This window comes from Erpetoichthys calabaricus, chromosome 12, assembly GCF_900747795.2.
Source record: "Erpetoichthys calabaricus chromosome 12, fErpCal1.3, whole genome shotgun sequence".
In the NCBI taxonomy this organism is placed as follows: Eukaryota; Metazoa; Chordata; class Cladistia; order Polypteriformes; family Polypteridae; genus Erpetoichthys; species Erpetoichthys calabaricus.
In genome coordinates this window covers 106,824,792-106,844,239 of record NC_041405.2, presented here as the reverse complement: position 1 = coordinate 106,844,239, position 19,448 = coordinate 106,824,792, and the positions used below count along the sequence as shown (strand labels likewise).

The 19,448-nt window shown below is 39.6% G+C and overlaps 1 protein-coding gene across 4 annotated transcripts in view; it reads right to left on the bottom strand.

Moving 5' to 3' along the window:
* si:ch211-26b3.4 (connector enhancer of kinase suppressor of ras 2) overlaps positions 1-19,448 on the bottom strand; it is a 597,975-nt gene that overhangs the window by 338,301 nt on the left and 240,226 nt on the right. For all 4 annotated transcript variants that reach the window (XM_051935079.1, XM_051935080.1, XM_051935081.1 and 1 more), the window contains exons 3-4: positions 10,770-10,972; positions 6,153-6,240 (exon numbers count right to left, since the gene is read on the bottom strand). In XM_051935079.1, coding sequence (XP_051791039.1) covers positions 6,153-6,240; positions 10,770-10,972 — 291 coding nt within the window. The remainder of the gene's footprint in view (positions 1-6,152; positions 6,241-10,769; positions 10,973-19,448) is intronic.

Genomic DNA, 19,448 nt, shown 5'->3' with positions numbered 1-19,448 from the left:
TCCCAACTTTCTTGTCCAGCCAGTCCAAAGGTTTGACATTCAAGTCATGAACAACCTCATAAGAGCCCTCGAATAACTTTGAGTGGCCATGCAATTTGAGTGCTCAGAATTGTCTGCTGATCATTATCAGCCCTGGAGGGTTTGTATTGCCAAACCCTAGCCTAAACACCACCAGATGGAACCATTGGTTTTGACCCAAGGAGGACCTCATATCACTCTTCCTCTGTTTCAAGTGTGGGGAGGCGGGCTACACCACAGCATCATACCCTCGCTTTGATGAGCTGATAAAATGGACCTGGGCATGAGGAGAGATTGTTTCGCTGCCATTCCCTTGCCCCTTCCCTACACTGGGGTGGCTGCAATTGACGGGCATAAGGTCACAGCACTGATAGATTCCGGCCGTAACATTTCCATTGTTCTTCAATGTTTCATGCTCTTGCAACAGTGGGAAACAAGTATGACCAGTCTGACCTGCATCCATGGAGAAACCTGTTGGTACAGGTCCGTCTTGTGCATGATAACCTATCAAGGGATTACTTCCATGATTAGGGTGGCTGTTGTGCACAGTCCACCCTACCCTGTAATATTGGGGTGAGAATGCTCACAAAGCAAAATTGGAGAAGTACAAACCAACCCAGAAAAATACTGTGCCTGATTATAGATAGGGAAAATTTGTCTCAAGCTGTCTCAATACCATGTTCTCAGTCATACAAAGGGACTGGCTGATCGGTATGACATGGGTGGTCTTGTATCAACTAATGCTGACACCCCTGTGGAGATGGAAGTCGAAGTGTTGCAGTCCATCGCCATGCTTATCAAGGTCAACCCTAATCTCCTAGCTAATTTACATTTTCTGTTTTGGCAAACTCCAGTCTACTTTAAAAGAGAGAAATAAAACAATGTTTCCCTAAAGTTTGCCAAAAATGAAGTTGTTCTGGTTCTCATCCCATGCCACCTGGTCTTCACTTTGTATTAAATAATAATTTATTATATCATGTACACCTCCTAGGTGTTTTTTGTGTATCCTGTTTGTCAGCGTTTCTCAACCTTTAAGTATTTGCGACCCGAGTTTTCATAACAGTTTTAATCACACCCCCCTAACGTTTTTTTGAAACCATAATAAAATCTATTCCTATATTTACACCGCTACAAGTTTAAAACTTTCCTACGAATAGCAAAATTACGCCACATATAGCAACATTCGCGCCCCCTTTTTTGTTACTGGGGGTGCGCCCCACAGTTTGAGAACCGCTGCTGTCTGTAATGTCAATTATGGCAGATTCCTCAGAAGGTCTCTTGACATGATGAAAGGGTACTGGCAAATTCCTTTAACAAAATCAGCTAAGGTAAAGACTGTGCTTAGTACCCATAGTGGGTGCTGGCAGTATCATGTCCTCCCATTCAATGTGCATGGGGCGCCCGTGACTTTCCAGCGTCTGGTGGACAGAGTGCTTCAGCCCCGCAATTTCTACAGTGCTGCCTACCTGTATGCCATCGTCATCTATTCTGGCACCTGGGAGGAACATATACAGCACATTCTTCTGGGACTTTGCGAAGCCAGTCTTCAGATCAATCCACAGAAATATTATTTTGGATTGACGGAGGCCAAACGTTTAGGCTGCTTGGTGGACAGAGGCACAGTACCTCTGCAGTGCTCCAAGGTGGTTAATGCCATCATGAAATGGCCCTGTCTGAAAACCAAGCATCAAGTGCAAGCTTTCTTGGCATTAGCGGGGTACAACCACAGTTTTGTTCCCCTTTGTTCTTGAGAGGGGAGCACCCTTGGCAGACCACAAAAAAACGGGAACCGAATTCGGTGCTTTGGGATACTAACATGGAAAACAAATTTCATGACTTAAAACAGACCGTTATGTCTGCACCTATTTTGTTACTCCTGATTTTTTGACACTTCTGATGCAGACCTCACCATGTTGTGTCAGAGTATCAACGGTATACAAAACCTCATCATATACCTTAAGCAGAAATTGCTGGACCGGGAGATCAGGTATGTGGCAGTGGAGCATGAAGCCTTGGCGATGGGCTTTTAACCAACTGCTTGGCTGAGAGTTATGCACATCTCCAGTAGATGGTTTTGCATAAGTAGTGAAATCCACATGTTACCAGGTGGTTTCTGGACCTCCAACCTTAGAGGTTTGCTGTCCTTCATCACTGTAGTTCCCTGCACACCAACGCCTCGCTTGAGTATCATCGGCTAAGCAAGTTTCTCTTTTCTTGGCAGTTTCACTTTGGCGAGAGTCGCTTTCTTTGAGCTTCATGCTGTAGCCTCGCACTTCCAGGCCTGACAAACAGACAGACACACTTCCACACCTAGACGTTTATATATATATATATATATATATATATATATATATATATATATATATATATATATATATATATATATATATATATATACACACAGTATACTGTAATATATATATTGTAGCAGTAGAGGCGTGGAGCCACCTCTAACACCCTCAGGTACCACTCTGAACACCAGGTGAAAGTATAATCACTATTATTTTTATTATTATACTGTACACAAAGCACCCTCCACTCCACACTCATAAACACTATAATCCTCAATAATAAACTCTTTCCTCCTCGCCCAGACACTTGCCACCCTACCTCCCAGCTCAGCTCAAATGTCTGGGCTCACCCAGAGTCCTTTTATAGCCCCTGACCCGGAAGTGGTTCCTGGCCAAACCCCCAAGTCCTTATCCCTTCCGGTCAGGGTAAACAGTCTTTCTTCAGCCCGGGAGCACGTCATTTCTTCCTGTCACGTGGTGATGACGCACTCCCGGGTTATAGGGCACGTACGGGCCCACTAGCCCCCCTACAGCGACTCCTGGCGGCCCCCAAGGTATCCAGCAAGGCTGTGTAATGACACTACAAAGTCCATGAGGCCCTGCTGGAACTCGGGGCATGAATATGCTGTCCGGAGGGCTCCTGCTAGCGGCCTGGGGGTGAAGGCCGGACTGGGAAGCCGGCAATCCTCCACAATATATATATATATATATATATATATTCACAGTGGTACCTCGTACTTCAAACGTTCCAGAGTTTGAACACTAAATTTGAGAGAAATATAATCTGGAGTTCAAATGATTCTTCAATGTCCGAACTGTGCGCACAGTGAAAAATATTCAGCAAGAGATGGCGCTTACACTGCAAGCTTAAATGTTAACTGTTGTGTACAGTCTTACTGTTAGTACACCAACTGTTGTTGAGATACAGGCATAATACCCCCTCTCTCTTACCTGGGTCTCTGGTCCTGTCCTGCTGGTGTACTGTGCGATCTGCTAACTTAATAGCTGTAACCGGAATGAGTGAATGAAGCAAGGTTTCTGTAATTAGCAGAATGTAACTGTCCTTAAGAATTTTATTCACTGCAACCTGTAGCTTCAATTCATTCATCTTATTTGTTAGGGATCTTGCGTTGGTGAGAAAAATGCTAGGAAGAGGCGGCTTGTGTGATGGCATCCATAGCCCCGCTTCTGCCTGGCTATGTCTGCCAGGATGTCATGGAAGCAGAGAAAATCAGCTTTAACAGTCTGCTCACTGCATAGTCCTATTTTTAGGAGATTGTGCTGGCCGAGGATGTTATTTGCCAAGCAGAATGTCATTATGACAAACAGCAACACATACACAAAAGGGCAAACAAGTCTATGCGTATCACCATACATTTCATTTTATTGTACAGTATTCACATATTTTATATATTGTTTTCATGTTTTAATTTATTATTTAGGGCATTTAATTGAGTTATTTTTACCTTAAATTATGTGTATTTGCTGTATATGTTTATCGAATTGGGTATTGTTTAGAGCATGGGTGGGCAAAGTCAGTCCTGGAGGGCCGCAGTGGTTGCAGGTTTTTGTTCCAACCCAGTTGCTTAATTAAATGTCAATTATTTAATTTCATGGTTTGCTAGTGCTTTAACTCTGCCATGTCAGGTCATTCTCATATCCTAGATTTTTTTTCCTTTCTAAGGATATCATCCAAATGATTTGAAGTCTAAAACAGACAAGTTATTCTCAGTTCTTCACTTTTTTCTCTTCACTTTCCTTCCAAGTATTTAATTAAACCCAGTAGTGCATGATAAATACACACAGGTGTAAATGGAAACAAGCTAAATGGAGAAATGCTGGTATCTTTTGTCATTTGCATCTTATTACTAATAAGGACTAATTAAAAACCAAGACTACAGCTGTTTAAGACTGAAATAAGCAATACGGCTCAAAATCTTAACCAGCGAGACAACTAAAGTGAAGCAGAAGTGTTACTTGAGCAATAAGTGCTTCTTATTAAGCAATTGAGTTGGAACAAAAACCTGCAGCAACTGCGGCCCTCCAGGACTGAATCTGCCCACCCCTGGTTTAGAGTGTGGGAACAAATTAATTCACTTTCCATTATTTCTATAGGGGAAAATTGATTTGGACTTCGAACGATTCAGAGTTCAAATATATACTAGCTGTGTAAGCCCGTACTGCAAAAAGCCTGGGCTCCTAGAAACTATTGAAATTGTCAGAAAAAAAATGAAAATGCAGAGTTGGCGGTTTCATTTTGCGGATGTGCGCGCCCTCCTTGTCTATCAGTGGCTAAGTGAGTTTCTCTCTTGTTTGTCTTTTCTCGGCAGTCTCACTTTGGCGACAGAGTCGCTTTCTTCCAGCTTCATGTTGTAGCCTCGTACTTCGTTCTTCTTCCGACTTGTTAACTTGGGGCCGCCTTGCTGGCTCTTTGAGATCATGCTGTAGCCTCGCACTTCTGGGCCAGACAGACAGACACACACACTTCCACGCATTTATATATATAAATAAATAGGATTGAAAGTTTATGTTTAACATAACCTACACATGAGTACAACAGTAAAACATTGTCTATCCTGGTTCTATTTTTCCATTTATCTGGTTGGTGGAACCCAGTTAGCAAAAAATAATGTAACCATTTCAGACCCGGTTAATCCAGTAGAAAGTCATAGGGTGAAAAGTCTGTCTTATTGGGCAAAAAGCAAGAGTCATTCTCAGTCAGGATACCAGTCTATTGCAAGGCCTACTCACTCACATACCCAAATGGGCTCAATTCAGAGTCATCAAGTAACCTTAACTACATGTCTTTGAGAATGTGGGAGGAAAGATGAAGTTGCTAGGGGAAAAACAGAGAAATACAAAGAAAGTGCATACTTCATATGGACAACAATTGGGAATGCAATTCAAACCTAGGATGCTGGTCTGTGATGCAACAGCACTTACCACAGCTCCACTATTTGATAAAGCATTTCTTCTTGAATATAAATATTACAGTTTTTGAAAACAGTGAACAAAGCAGCACAAGTGTAAGTATAAGATAAGAAAGCAATGGCAGGCTAACTTGAAAAAATAATGTATTTTATGTGTGAATATAAAATAGAACAACCATCTTGTTAAATGTATTATTGGCTCATTTATTTCTATACTGCTGACACCGGAAAGCCAAAGGTGAAAGAATGAATTAAGCTGCTGGATTAACATTCCTTTTAGCATGCTATGAAAAGACATCCAGTTCAAACAATGGAAATGATGCTAAAGTGGAAAAAAGGGTCAAAGTTGTTTAAGATGCAGGTATTATCTTCACAGAAAAGAACAGCAGCAGCAAGACATTAACATTTTTATGCTGCGGTGTTTGTGAAAACTTAATTCACCTTTTCATGAAAAGGCTTGGAATTGCTGGTTAGCTAGCTGAGTGACAGACGTTTGCTATATCACAAAACCAGGATGCAGAAAAATGAAATAGGCAAACTTGCAGAAAACAATCTCATATAAAACCTCAAAGCTGGGAGCAAACAGAAGTTGCAAATATGACACTTTTCACTCTTTTATTATTAATTATTGTTTCTTTTTTAAGGAGATACTTTGCACTTTACACATCGGATAATGGGTCATGGCACCCTCTCATCCTTTTATAACATAATGCCCAATATGTTATTACTTGATCCTTAGGAAACACAATTCCCAAAGAGCAGTAAATATAAGCAACAATATTTACAAACAGAAAAAAATTAAAACATACACCATTATAACCTGAGACATTCACGTCTTATGACTGCAGGAGGACAATCAAACGGCTTCACCGAGTTCACCTTAATGTAGTTTAAACATCCATCCAGCACTCACCTGTTGCACTATGGTTGTTAATTCCAGGCACAGTTGAACGATATTGTTCTTCAGCAATGAATACTCAGTGACGCTGACAAATGGAGACCTGGCAAAAAGGGTAAGAGAAATTTTATAAGAATATTTGTATTTAGAAGCAGACAATTTTCACCAACATCAAAGATAAACTATCCCACACACACTCTAGCACACTCTGCTGCTTTTTTTCCCTTTAGCATTCAATTGACTAGCACTTTAGTTTTGTCCTCTGCAGTGTAGCACTTTGCAAGGAGATCCTAGAAGAACCCAGTGCTGCTGTTTAAAAACAAAAAAGCAACCTTAGAAACTGCGTAGATGTCATCACAGAATCTGACACCCTAGATTGCTGAAGACCTATACTACTTTTGAAAGAAATGAACCCTTAGTTTTTGGATTTTGGATTGGCTGGGTGTGTGAAATAAGAGAATAAAGACAGCAGGCAAAAAGTGAAACATGCTCACTGAAGATATGCTGATTGATGTCAAGGTAAGACCTTCCATCCATCCATTGTCCTGTTCAATGACTGAGCCATGACAATAGTAATGAAATGAAATGGACCAGAAAATTAATCATAGTTAGGGGCAGAAGGAGAATTGTCACAGAGAAGTCAAGAGCAATCAGAATTACAAAGCAAAAAACACAAATTGTAGTCAAAACAGGGATGAAAAGATCAAGAAAGAGAAGCACTGGTTAAAGGTTTTGTTTTAAGCAGAGAATCCAATCAATGATGGATACCAGGAGTTATGTTGTTGTGGAATTTAACATGTTCTGCTAAAGACGATGTCACTTTGCGCAAAGCCAAAACCATGGAAACATATGTCAGCGATGGAGTCACCAAATGGCTGTGCGCCCAATGAGAAAATAAAATAGTGATGCAATATACGAATAGTACAATAATAATAAAAATAAACATTTTCCAGAAGACAAAAAAAAATTAAAAACTGACACTGTGTGATTCCTCATAAGCAACAAAATCATTAGAGGAAAGAAAATTGAATAGTAGAATAGTGAAATAGTAGAAATAAAATTTAGAACATGTTGCTTCGTAACATCCATAGACTTTAAAATTGTGAAGGTAGAAGGTCTAAAAGCAAATTCCTCAGTTAGACAAACAATCTCTGGGTTGAATTTTAACTAAAGTTCTTATCTCACTTATCTCTTCCTTGTCCATTCCTTCTTCCCCATGTCGTTTCACAAGCTTTGTTTGCTGATTTGTATTTTCTATTATATAAAATAAAGACCAGGGGCATCATGTATAAACGGTGCGTACGCACAGAAATGTTGCGTAATAACGTTTCCACGTTCAAATCACGATGTATAAAACTTACACTTGGCGTAAAGCCACGCACTTTTCCACGGTACCTCATACCCTGTCGTACGCAAGTTCTCCGCTCAGTTTTGCAGACTGGTGGCACCCAGTGTCAAAGCTGTGCTACTGTTCCTGTGTGGTTACCCTTTCTTAGATCCACATCCATGACGGCGGCTTTACCAAATACACTGAAATTAATCGCATATCGTTCATAAATTTAATGCATCTGATTGTAATTAACCTGTAACAGTATAATGGTCCACAGAATGGTCAAACTATTCTAAATACCATAACTGCTTTAGCGTTGTTACTCTCACTGCACCTTCTTCTTCTTCTGTCAGCTGCTCCCATTAGGGGTTGCCACAGCAGATCATCTTTTTCCATATTACTCGCCCTGCACCACTCGGAGTATTTATATCACTGTATCTGAGTGTGAATCACAGATCTACAGCGATTGGAAAGAGAATTATCAGTATACAGCATCAAGCACTCGTTGCCTCAGCCATTCGCTATTTGAACTGCTCTCATCTGACCAACGCTTCACAGCCTTTCCTTTTCGGATCTCACAGTTCACAAACAGTTTCACCCCAAGAACTATACACGCACTCAATCAGTCCATCAAGTGCTCCTTTTACAACTGTTTGTACTTGCAAGTTACCATGAGGTAATTGTACTTATGATACAGTTATAATATTGCACAACCTGAGCCACTTTGTAAAGCGCGTATTTACATATGATGACGATATCTTTTTTAAGATGAAATGCAGCAAAATATGTTGATTATATTATACAGATAAAACTTTAACTTTAACTACACGGTGCTGCAGCGCTAGCGAGCTTGAGCTTCGTTCACGGATTGTTCCTGCCTCGCGCTGTATTCATACTGTGGCTGGCACGACACTGGAAGGTTAGGCCCTAGAGTGTGTTTGTGTGTGTGCTCATTCTGTGCTCATTCTCCCTTGAGCTCAATAAGAGCGGGTATAGACTCCAGCAGCCTTGTGACCCTGCCCTGGGTAAGCGTTTTGGGAAGATGGGGAAATGGTTTATGTGTACCAAATTTTAACAATATCTGTCCACAGACATATACAACAGATATAGTTGTTTCATGCAGACAGACAGACATGACAACCAACAATAGGTGCTTTTTGCATTTTAAGTAATGCAGCAAATAAAAGTATCTTTATATTTACATTTACATGTTTTTGTTTAGCAGATGTTTTTATTGAAAGTGACTTACAAAAGAAGTCAACATAATCGAATAATCATCAGTCTGGGGAACTGTTTGGGAGCAAGTTTTACAGGAGAAGGCTACAAAACTGATCACAAGTGAAGAGCTTGCAACAACATGCAAACTAATTGCAATTCATAGGATACAAAAACCTAAATAATAATAATAATACATTTTATTTATATAGCACCTTTCCCATGCTCAAGGCACTTCACAGAGTTTAAGAAAGAATGGCAGAGTATACAGTATATAGCATTGTACTAAACCAGATAAATAAATAAAGAAGATTAAGACAGTAAATTCAGAGAAAAAGCCTAACGGACAACATAATTGATGGTCTCGCACACACACATACAGGTTACATGAACAACTTGACATAGAGGTAAATTGAAAGAAGGGTACTAAAGTCAAGCAGAGCTAAAAGCCTTCCTGAACAGATAAGTTTTGAGTTGTTTTTTAAAAGAATTCATGGAGTCAACTGACCTAATTAATTTTGGTGGGTCGTTCCAGAGTCTGGGCGCTATACAGCTGAAGGCCCTGTCGCCCATGGAGTGTAGATTAGTGTGGGGCACAACAAGATTACCAGAATCAGAGGATCTTAGTGGGCGGACAGGCACATAGTGATCTAACAACTAATACCAGTAATATCAGAAAGTCACCAAACGAACGTGTCTTCAAACACTTAGTAAACGCATTGAAGAAGTCAGCAGTTTAGAAGGATGCGGGCATGTTCCACCAGATGAGTGCTAGATTCAACAATAATAGTTCAACAGCAGACCTGAGTGGTCTAGAAGAAGCATAGGACCTCACACATGGCTCCACATATTTAGGTGAATCAAGGATTTGAACTGCTTAATATGTGTTGCTACAGGAAGCCAGTGGAATGATCTGATGATAGGAGTGAGATATGCTCGCCTCAGCCAGTTGAACACCAGACGTGCCCCAGCATTTTCCATAATCTGCAGGGACTTGGTGACAGATGCTGAATCCACTTCCAGCAGGGAACTGCAGTAGTCCAGATGTGACAAGATCAAAGAGTGGAGATTACTCCTGTTTACTTTAGAGACCCTTTATAGAGGAGCATCTGATTAGGATCTGCACAATAGGGTAAAGGGACTGACCTACTGTATATAGGTCCTTATGAAAACCTGACAATAGAACAAACATTGGATCTGTCAACATTAAAACTTATCATCATGCCAGGGCAGAGGAGGGAATACAGCCAGGACGTGGTGCTCCTTGTAATATTACTGAAGCTCCCAGTAGTTGTTAATCCAGGAAGAAAAGTGCTAAATAATAGGAGGGTGAAATAAATGATAATCGGTTGGATTTTCTTCAGATTGAAAAAAGGCAACATGGAGGCCCAGGTTATTAGATCTGACCTCCTTCAGTATACTGGGGGATGGTGCAGGCTAACAATGGCTAGGGATGGCTACCTAACGCTAAATATCACAGGAACACAGGATGCAGTTAGGAAGCTGTATGAGGAAAGCCACAGGACTTCCAGAGCACAATCTTGTCCCCAAAAAGTGATTAGGGCTTTCACCTCAGAGGTAATTCCTGGCTGGAGCTTAAAAGCACCTTCTATCCAGACCACCAGTGAGTATGGACTTGGAGGATGATTCAAATAAAGGGCTTGACTGATGAGAGGCCACAATTTTGAAAGGAGTCAATGGTGTTGTTGGAAGTGACTGCTGTGAGGTGAGTTAGGCAGGTGGGCGTCCAAACCAGTGGGAAGAGAGAAGTCTACCTTTTAGCTAGGTTTAGAAAAGCAGTAGGTGTGTGCTATTTTAAAAGTTTGTTGACTTTGTACTGCGCTTACTCATTATGATCATCCCTGCATCACGGTATTCTCTAATAAAGCTTTGATGGGGTTGGGAGACAGCCTAAGAGCAACAACTTACACTACCCCCCCCAGCTCCCCCTCATCTTACAAACCCTTAAACCACAGAGTATTTCATACTGTTTCTAAAGTATTACAAGAAATAATTCAAAACCCAACCATCCACCTAGTTCTTCATTAGTAAATATTTCACACCAGTGCTGAGTGTGCTGAGCTTACCGGTCTAGCCAGGCTAGAAGGTTCTTGGCAGCACCAATGAGGTCAACGACTGAGGTCAGGAAGTCATTAGGTAGCCGTCTGGAGGCCCTGCCGTCATAGTGACCACTTCTCCTCCTTCCTGTAATGAAATTCTGCAGGTTCTTGGCTGAGGCATTGAGTTTGTGGGAAAGAGTTCTCAGGTTTTCGGTCTCAAGGCCATAATTCTGCAAAGAAAGCAAAGCGAAATAAAATCAGCAACATCATTTGGAAAAAAAAACACATTGATTCTTAGCAGTCAGTTTGTTTTTCATGAGTATATTCTTGCCCAATATTTCACATGTTGTCTCATTATCATTTCATGTTTACAAGTCATCTGTCATTACTTTATGCCTCAAACTTGAAATATAAGTAAGTGTAATAAAGGTAAGTGTCATTTTAAACCAGGATCATGTAGTTTAAACAAAAATAAATTATTTACTTTCACCAGATAATATGATAAAGCATGAATAAGAATTAAATCATGATTATATTTTTTTATTTCCACATGCATGTTTTGTCTCCTTTAGTCTGTTATGTTTGCATTGAACGTTCAGATAGATCTTATCTTAAGTTACGGTGAGTGCATACTGGAGAAATGCAGATTAACTGAGGAAATAGTGTTGATTAAGTATTCTGGACCTATACAGTATGGCTAAAATCAAAAGAACTGATGATGTGAACTTGTGCATGTGGCAAGAGAACACCCTCACCATAACACATCAATGAGTAGGGTCTAAAATGGAGAATTTCAAATCCTTAACTTCACCATTACTCAGTGTAACATGTGAGTTCAGCACATCTGTTATAGTCAAGAAAGTTCACCAGAGGTTGGCAACTAAGTGAAGTTTAGTGTGTCACTGGAACAAGTGGCAGACGGCACTTTTTAAAGGATAAGCTCAGTATTTTTCAATTCAAAGTTGCTTCTTTACAATAATAGTAAACATTAATTTGCATCATAACACAGTGTTCCAAAGTGAAGTATTTTTTACACATTTAAAAAAAATACTAGCCTGTTCTTGTGCTTTAAAATGGAGGTGAATGGGGCTGGGGTCCAAAGATTAAAACAAAGGCTCAAAAAGCTAATAAAGCAAAAAAACTAAAAAAATCAACCAAAAGTAATAAATAAGGGCATAATTATAAAGGTAAAACTGAAAAGATCACTTTAGACGAATATTACGAAACTGCCAAATAATTTTGATTACTTCTCTAGTAAGAAGATGATAAAAGACAGTTTAAGAACCCAGAGTGACACAAAAAGAAAAAGCACTAAAAGTTAAAAGGAAATAGCAAATTAACTAAACAATTATTTCACCAAAGTATTTGTAAAGGAGGAAATAGAAGGCATGCCCCTTGCAGAAATAAAACCAAGCTCCAAGCTCACAGAATTAAAAATGGAAGAGTCAAATGTGCTAGATGGCTTGATACGTTCAATGCTAAGAAAACCCCCTTGACCTGGTGGGATTTTTCCAATTTTATTGGGAGAAAAGAAAGACATTGTCTATATATACCCTTAATAGTCATATGTGTCATTTTAGAAGTCACATCAGAAAGGAGAAGTAGTTGCAAATGTGACTCCAACCTTCATGAAGGGAGACAAAACGCATCCTGGTAATTTAAGATCAGTAAGTCATACTTCTGTGTCATGCAAAATTATGGAAACTATAATATGAAAATGAATATTCAAGTGTCTATATAAAAAAAAAGTACTAAATAACAGCCAGAATCAATTCTAAAACTAGAAGCTGGAGGAATCAGAGGTATCCTACAAACGGGATCTCAAGTTGATTAACTGGCAGAAGACAGAGAGTACAGATAAGAGGAGAATGCTCCACAAGGAAGTGAGGTCACCAGTGAAGTCCCTCTGATTTATATTAATGACTTGATTCCTGTGTAGTTAGTAAACTTCTGAAATTCACTGATGACATTAAAATTGGAGGAATAGCAAACTGAGGAGGCATAAAAAACATTTCAGAAATTACCAGGATGCTGCAGTATACAGTACAACTATGCATATATAATAAATGATAAATGTTATCAAAATTCATAAAAAATGTATTAAAAAGCAATGGTTTCATTATTAATAGTGGCTCTGTCAAAACTCAAAAATGTAAGAAAATGAAAAAATATGAGGAAACTGACGAAGATACCTCAGAGATCTGAAGGCTCGGCTGTTGGATAAACCGTCCTCGCCATCTGTTATCAGCGTAACATCAACCCCGCGTTGTGCCGCTCAAGTCACCTTCACCCCCGCGCCTCGTAGGAGCGACACCGATGATGACCTCGGTGTATTTCAGCAATGCAGGCGGGGGTTCAAGGCCAGAACACCTCCATCGGCACAGGCAAGCATCGTAACGCAGAACCGGTTTGACCCTCTAAGCGTCCCCAGTTCGCCTTCAGCTCCTAGTGATGTAATAGTGGTAGGTGATTCTATTGTTAGGAACCTCAATATCACTTGCCCTAATAGAAAATCTTTTGTTTCTTGTTTTCCTGGTGCTCGCGTCCGAGATGTGATGAGACGTGCGCCGGCGATCTACAAGAACAGGGCAGTTGGAGCAATTGTTTTACATGCTGGCGTAAACGACATAAGGCACCGACAGTCCGAGATCCTCAAGGCAGACTTCACTGCATTAATTAAAGACACAAAGGAGAGGACCCCATCGGCAAAGATCTTCATCTCGGGTCCACTCCCTCTCGTCAGACGATCAAACGAGTACTACAGTCGTCTGCTTGGTTTAAACAACTGGCTGCAGGGCTTCTGCAAGAATCAAGACATCGGTTTCATCAACAACTGGGACCTCTTTTGGGAAAGACCGCGTTTTTTCAAGCGAGATGGCCTGCATCCGAATAGCTTCGGTGCCCGGGTCCTCTCCGAAAACATATCCAAGGTAATTCGTTTATTTTGACTATCTATCTCTGCTTTTAACCCCTTCCGAAATGCCACTCCTGTGCTTGGTCATGATAATTGTTTAATAAAATCTTCCATAAAAGTGCACAACATAAATACTGTAATAACCAATCTTAATGCACATAGAAAATCTAGGCAATACGGCATAAACACCAATAATTTAATTAAAGTTACTACTTTAGATGAACAATGTATTAAACCTATAAAAACATATCATAGATTAAACAAAAAATACACGCAGAGCGGCGCTAATAAAAATAACTTAATTCCTGTTCCATATATCAATAACGCACATAGTATTCATCTCTGCTCCTACGAAACATTGAATATGGCACTATTAAATATTAGAGCTTTAACTAACAAGACGTTTTTTATCAACGATCTTATTAGTGATAAAAAAATAGATTTTATTGCACTAAGTGAAACGTGGCTTAGCTCAGATGGCGCAGCTGTTTTAATCGAATCTGCGCCTCCGGATTACAGTTTTACTCGTGCTGATCGCCAAGGAAAGAGAGGTGGAGGACTAGCAAACATTTACTCAAGCAGGTTAAAATGTAAAAATATCAGTTTTGGTAAATTCAAGTCTTTTGAGTATCTCGCAATTATTATTCAGGGAGATTCTCACGTTCTAGTATTATCCGTGTATAGACCTCCAAAATTCAACGCGTCTTTCTTTGAGGAATTCTCTGACTTGATGTCAATCTTAATTAAGAACTATGACACACTCTTAATAGTCGGCGACTTTAATTTTCATATAGATAATCAATGTGACCAGAAAGTAAAAGAATTTATGAACCTCCTGGACTCTTTTGATTTGAGACAGCTCGTTAATCAGCCTACACATAAAGCAGGTCATACGTTAGACTTAGTAATTACTAAAGGACTAAAAGTTGATATAAAGCAGGTCATTGATATTGGTCTATGAGACCATTTTCTTCTACTCTTTAATATAGAAATAATGATAGAAAACACTCATGAGAAGCATATTGTTAAAAAACGCTTCTTTGACTCATCAGCAGCTTTAAAACTTTCAAACATTCTAACCAATCAGTCCGTTTATAGTGCCAACTATAATAGCGAGGAGAATGTAAATAGTAAGGTGGAAAGATTTAATACTAAAGTGAGGGCTGCTGTTGACTTAGTTGCACCTGAAAAGACAGTTAAAAAATCTTCTAGCATTGTTATACCATGGAAGACCCAAAGAGTGTCTGATTTAAAGAGAACATGCTGTAGAGCTGAGCATAAATGGAGGAAAACTAAACTAACTATTGACTATGAAATATTAAAAGTTAAAATAACAGAATACAATAACACAGTCCGTCTTGAGAGGCGCTGCTATTTCTCTAAGATTATAAATAACAATGCTAGTAATCCCAGAGTCTTATTTTCGACAATTGATCATCTGTTAAACCCAGGTAACTCAAAGGAATGCCTCCTAAGTACTTCCAGTAAAACCTGTGAGGCTATCGCTGTATTTTTCAATCAAAAAATTAATGATATTAGAAATAACATAGTATATCTCCCCAACACTAAGGATCCTCCTAAACCCCAGTACCCCATAATAAACAAATGAAAGTCTTTCACTAGGATAGATTTACCTGATTTACATAAAATAATTTCTCAAATGAAACCCTCCACCTGTGCCCTTGACCCAATACCAACAAATTTTTTCAAAGAAGTATCTGGCGTGCTTAGTGATAATGTTCTTGACATAGTAAATTCGTCATTAGATACGGGGGTCTTCCCAGACTGTCTTAAGACTGCGGTAGTTAAACCCCTACTTAAGAAAAATAATCTCGATCCCTCTGCTCTTGAAAATTATAGACCCATCTCTAACCTGCCTTTCTTAAGTAAAATTCTAGAGAAGGCAGTCATTATACAGTTAAATGAGCACCTCAATAAACATGCTATTCTTGATAAATTTCAGTCAGGTTTTAGAACAAATCACAGCACAGAAACTGCACTCGTTAAAGTAGTAAATGACTTGCGGGTAAATGCAGACAGAGGCCATTTATCTGTTCTTATCCTCTTAGATCTGAGTGCCGCATTTGACACCATTGATCATAATATTCTTAAGAATTGTCAATGGGTGGGCCTCTCTGGCAGTGTCTTAAATTGGTTTGAATCCTACCTGGCAGGGAGAAAATTCTTTGTTAGTTGTGGTAATTATAACTCAAAGACACATGATATTCTATATGGTGTTCCACAAGGCTCTATCCTGGGTCTGCTGCTCTTCTCAATCTACATGCTTCCATTAGGTCAGATTATCTCAGGGCACAACGTGAGCTACCACAGCTATGCTGATGACACAGAGCTGTATTTATCAATAGCACCTGATGACCCCAAATCTCTTGATTCGCTAACACAATGTCTAACTTGTATCTCAGAATGGATGAATAGTAACTTTCTCAAATTAAATAAAGAAAAAACCGAAATCTTAGTGATTGGCAATAATGGATACAATGAAGCTATTAGAAATAAACTGGATGCATTAGGATTAAAAGTCAAATCGGAGGTAAAAAGCTTAGGGGTAACTGTTGATTGTAATCTGAATTTTAAATCGCATATTAATCAGATCACTAGGACAGCATTTTTTCACCTAAGAAACATAGCAAAAGTTAGACCTCTTATATCATCGAAAGATGCAGAGAAATTAGTTCATGCGTTTGTTTTCAGTCGGCTAGATTACTGTAACGCACTCCTCTCAGGACTACCCAAAAAAGACATCAATCGTTTGCAACTAGTGCAGAATGCAGCTGCTAGAATCCTTACCAGGAAAAGAAAATCTGAACACATTTCTCCAGTTTTGATGTCACTACACTGGTTACCTGTGTCATTCAGAATTGACTTTAAAATTCTGCTTATGGTTTATAAAGCTTTAAATAGTCTCGCCCCGGCTTATATATCGGAATGTCTGACACCTTATATTCCAAATCGTAACCTCAGATCCTCAACTGAGTGTCTCCTTAGAATTCCAAGAGCAAAACTTAAAAGAAGTGGTGAGGCGGCCTTCTGCTGTTATGCACCTAAAATCTGGAATAGCCTGCCAGTAGGAATTCGCCAGGCTAATACAGTGGAGCACTTTAAAAAACTACTGAAAACACATTACTTTAACATGGCCTTCTCATAACTTCACTGTAATTTAATCCTGATACTCTGTATATCTAATTCATTTTAATAACTATTCATTCAAAATCTGTACTAACCCCTACTCTCTCTTCTGTTTCCTTTTCCGGTGTCCTGTTGGTGGTGGCTTACGCCACCACCATCTACCCAAAGCACCATGATGTTCCAACAATGATGGATGGATTAAAAGCCAGAAGTCTGTATGACCATCAGCATCAAGTGACTCCGTGAAAAACCCGAACTACAAAGAGGACTATTTCATTTATGTTAGGTAGAATGCCCAAAGGGGACTGAGTGGTCTCGTGGCCATGAACCCCTACAGATTTTATTTTTTTCTCCAGCCTTCTGGAGTTTTTTTTTTGTTTTTTCTGTCCACCCTGGCCATCGGACCTTACTCCTTTCTATGTTAATTAATGTTGTCTTATTTTAATTTCTTATTTTGTCTTTTATTTTTCTTCTCTTCATTATGTAAAGCACTTTGAGCTACTTTTTGTATGAAAATGTGCTATATAAATAAATGTTGTTGTTGTTGTTGTAGTTTGTTTTCACCAGCAACATGACTAAAAGTCTACATTTGAATGAGAGTACTTGAAGCATGGCACTACGCAGAGTGTAGGCATAGAAGCATATATGCCACAAATATAACCCATTTCTTTCTGTGGTCCATGCTTGTTGCACACAGCACATTTGGTAGTTGGTGACAGTCATGACAGGTCGGACACCTTGTCAGCAGAATGTCCATGTAGTACTGACCTTGTCCTGAAAGTCGTGACACATGTCTTGTAATGAAGAAACGCTTTTGCGGCAACTATCTGCATCAGTACTAGAGCCTACAGTTTCCAAATCATCCAAATGACTGTCATTATCATCAGAATATTCAATTTGCAACAAAATCTACGGTCATTTTTTAAAAAAACATCAGTAGCTTTATACCTATTTTGCAATGACATAACTGTTTAGCTGTCTATTTATAACATTATTTTGGATTCATCGTGTGGTGGGTGCGGCAACATGTTATCAGCACATGCTCCCAAACTCTATTTCAGCAAGCTGTTGCCATGAAAAAATATTCTACAGCGACCCACTAGATGGCACCACTGTAGAAGGTAACTGAGACATGACAGCAGAGATCACCAGCATGCTGGCTGGATCTATAGTGACTGTATACTGAGGTATGGGTTATCTCATACATCGCACCTCAACAGGCTCAATGACTTATGTGTCAACTTGTGCCACGCATTCAAAGTGTTAATGTAGCAAAGTGCATGGTGCTACCCATGGGCAAAACGAATATCTTGGTCTCATCTGACAACATAAACTTTCCCATATCTCAAATGGGTCACTTTCATGGCTTTTGGTAAACTCTGGATGTGTCTTCACATGGTTCTTAAAAAGTAATGGCTTCATCTATACAGGCCAATGGTCTGCAGAGTTCTTGACATTGTTGACTACTGCTCCTTTACTGCAGTCTCAGCTACTAAACTCTGCAGCTCCTACAAACTGATTGGATGGACCTCTCTGTGGCTTCTTTGAAAAGTCTACATCTTATCTGTACAGACTATTTTGAGAGTCCACTTTTCCCATTTGTTTGACATAGCTTCAAAATTGCATAATAACTGAACAAATTCCATTTGAGCATCCAAACACTTGGATATTGTTTTGTCTTAATTTAAGCATTTGTTTTATTTTGTATCTAAATTTTTAAAATTCTCCTTTCAATGCCGTTTTCCAGCTTCACAATTTAAATGATGACCTGCAACGTTGGCATTTTATCCAGAAAATGTGGTAGTTATTTCTGGTATACGAGTCAAGGCCAATTGTAATGTAATTGTGTGCTCCTGTGTAAACGTACACCTTCCACAACACAGGGACCAATTACTTGGGTTACCTGCATATTTTCATTTCCTCAAGTTTTTTTTCTAACACAGTGCAGCGGAGTGCGGGCGGAGTGGTGGCTCTGAGGCTAAGGATTTGCACTGGTAATTGGAAGGTTGCTGGTTTGAATCTCATAAACGCCAAAAGTGACTCTACTTTGTTGGGCCCTTGAGCAAGACCCTTAACTTGCAATTGCTCCATCCTGGGTATGACGTTAATCTGCATCCAGCCCTGCATGTAGGCCCTCCAACCTGCAGGGAAAAACCTGGGGATTGGTGGCAGCATTGGCACTCCAGCCACCAGCCACTGGTTCCATTCCATCTGAACTTGTGTGGTGCTGAGGTGTTATCCGTTGCATGGCTACACTTGGGTCCCAATCTGGGATCCTGAGTTGGTTCGTCATGTGGTGGGTGTGGCAATGTGCTGTATCAGCGCGTGCCTCTAACCTCTCACAATGTCACAAAAAATTAATTCTGAGTTTCAGTGCTTTGAAATAAAAATATGACAGAGGAAAAAAAAATGAATGTTGAGGATGTGTTCTTCGGTCAAATTAGAGAAATCGTCAAGGCAGTGAAAAATTTTGCAAGGTACTCTATAAGGATTATCACCTGAATCCTCAACCACAGTACATGGCATTATGGTAAAGTCCTCCATAAAAATAAGAATATGTCATGGCAGCATATGCTTTCTGATCACATTACCATTGTGTCAGGCTAAAACACACACTACATGATTAATGCATGATTATTATTTTT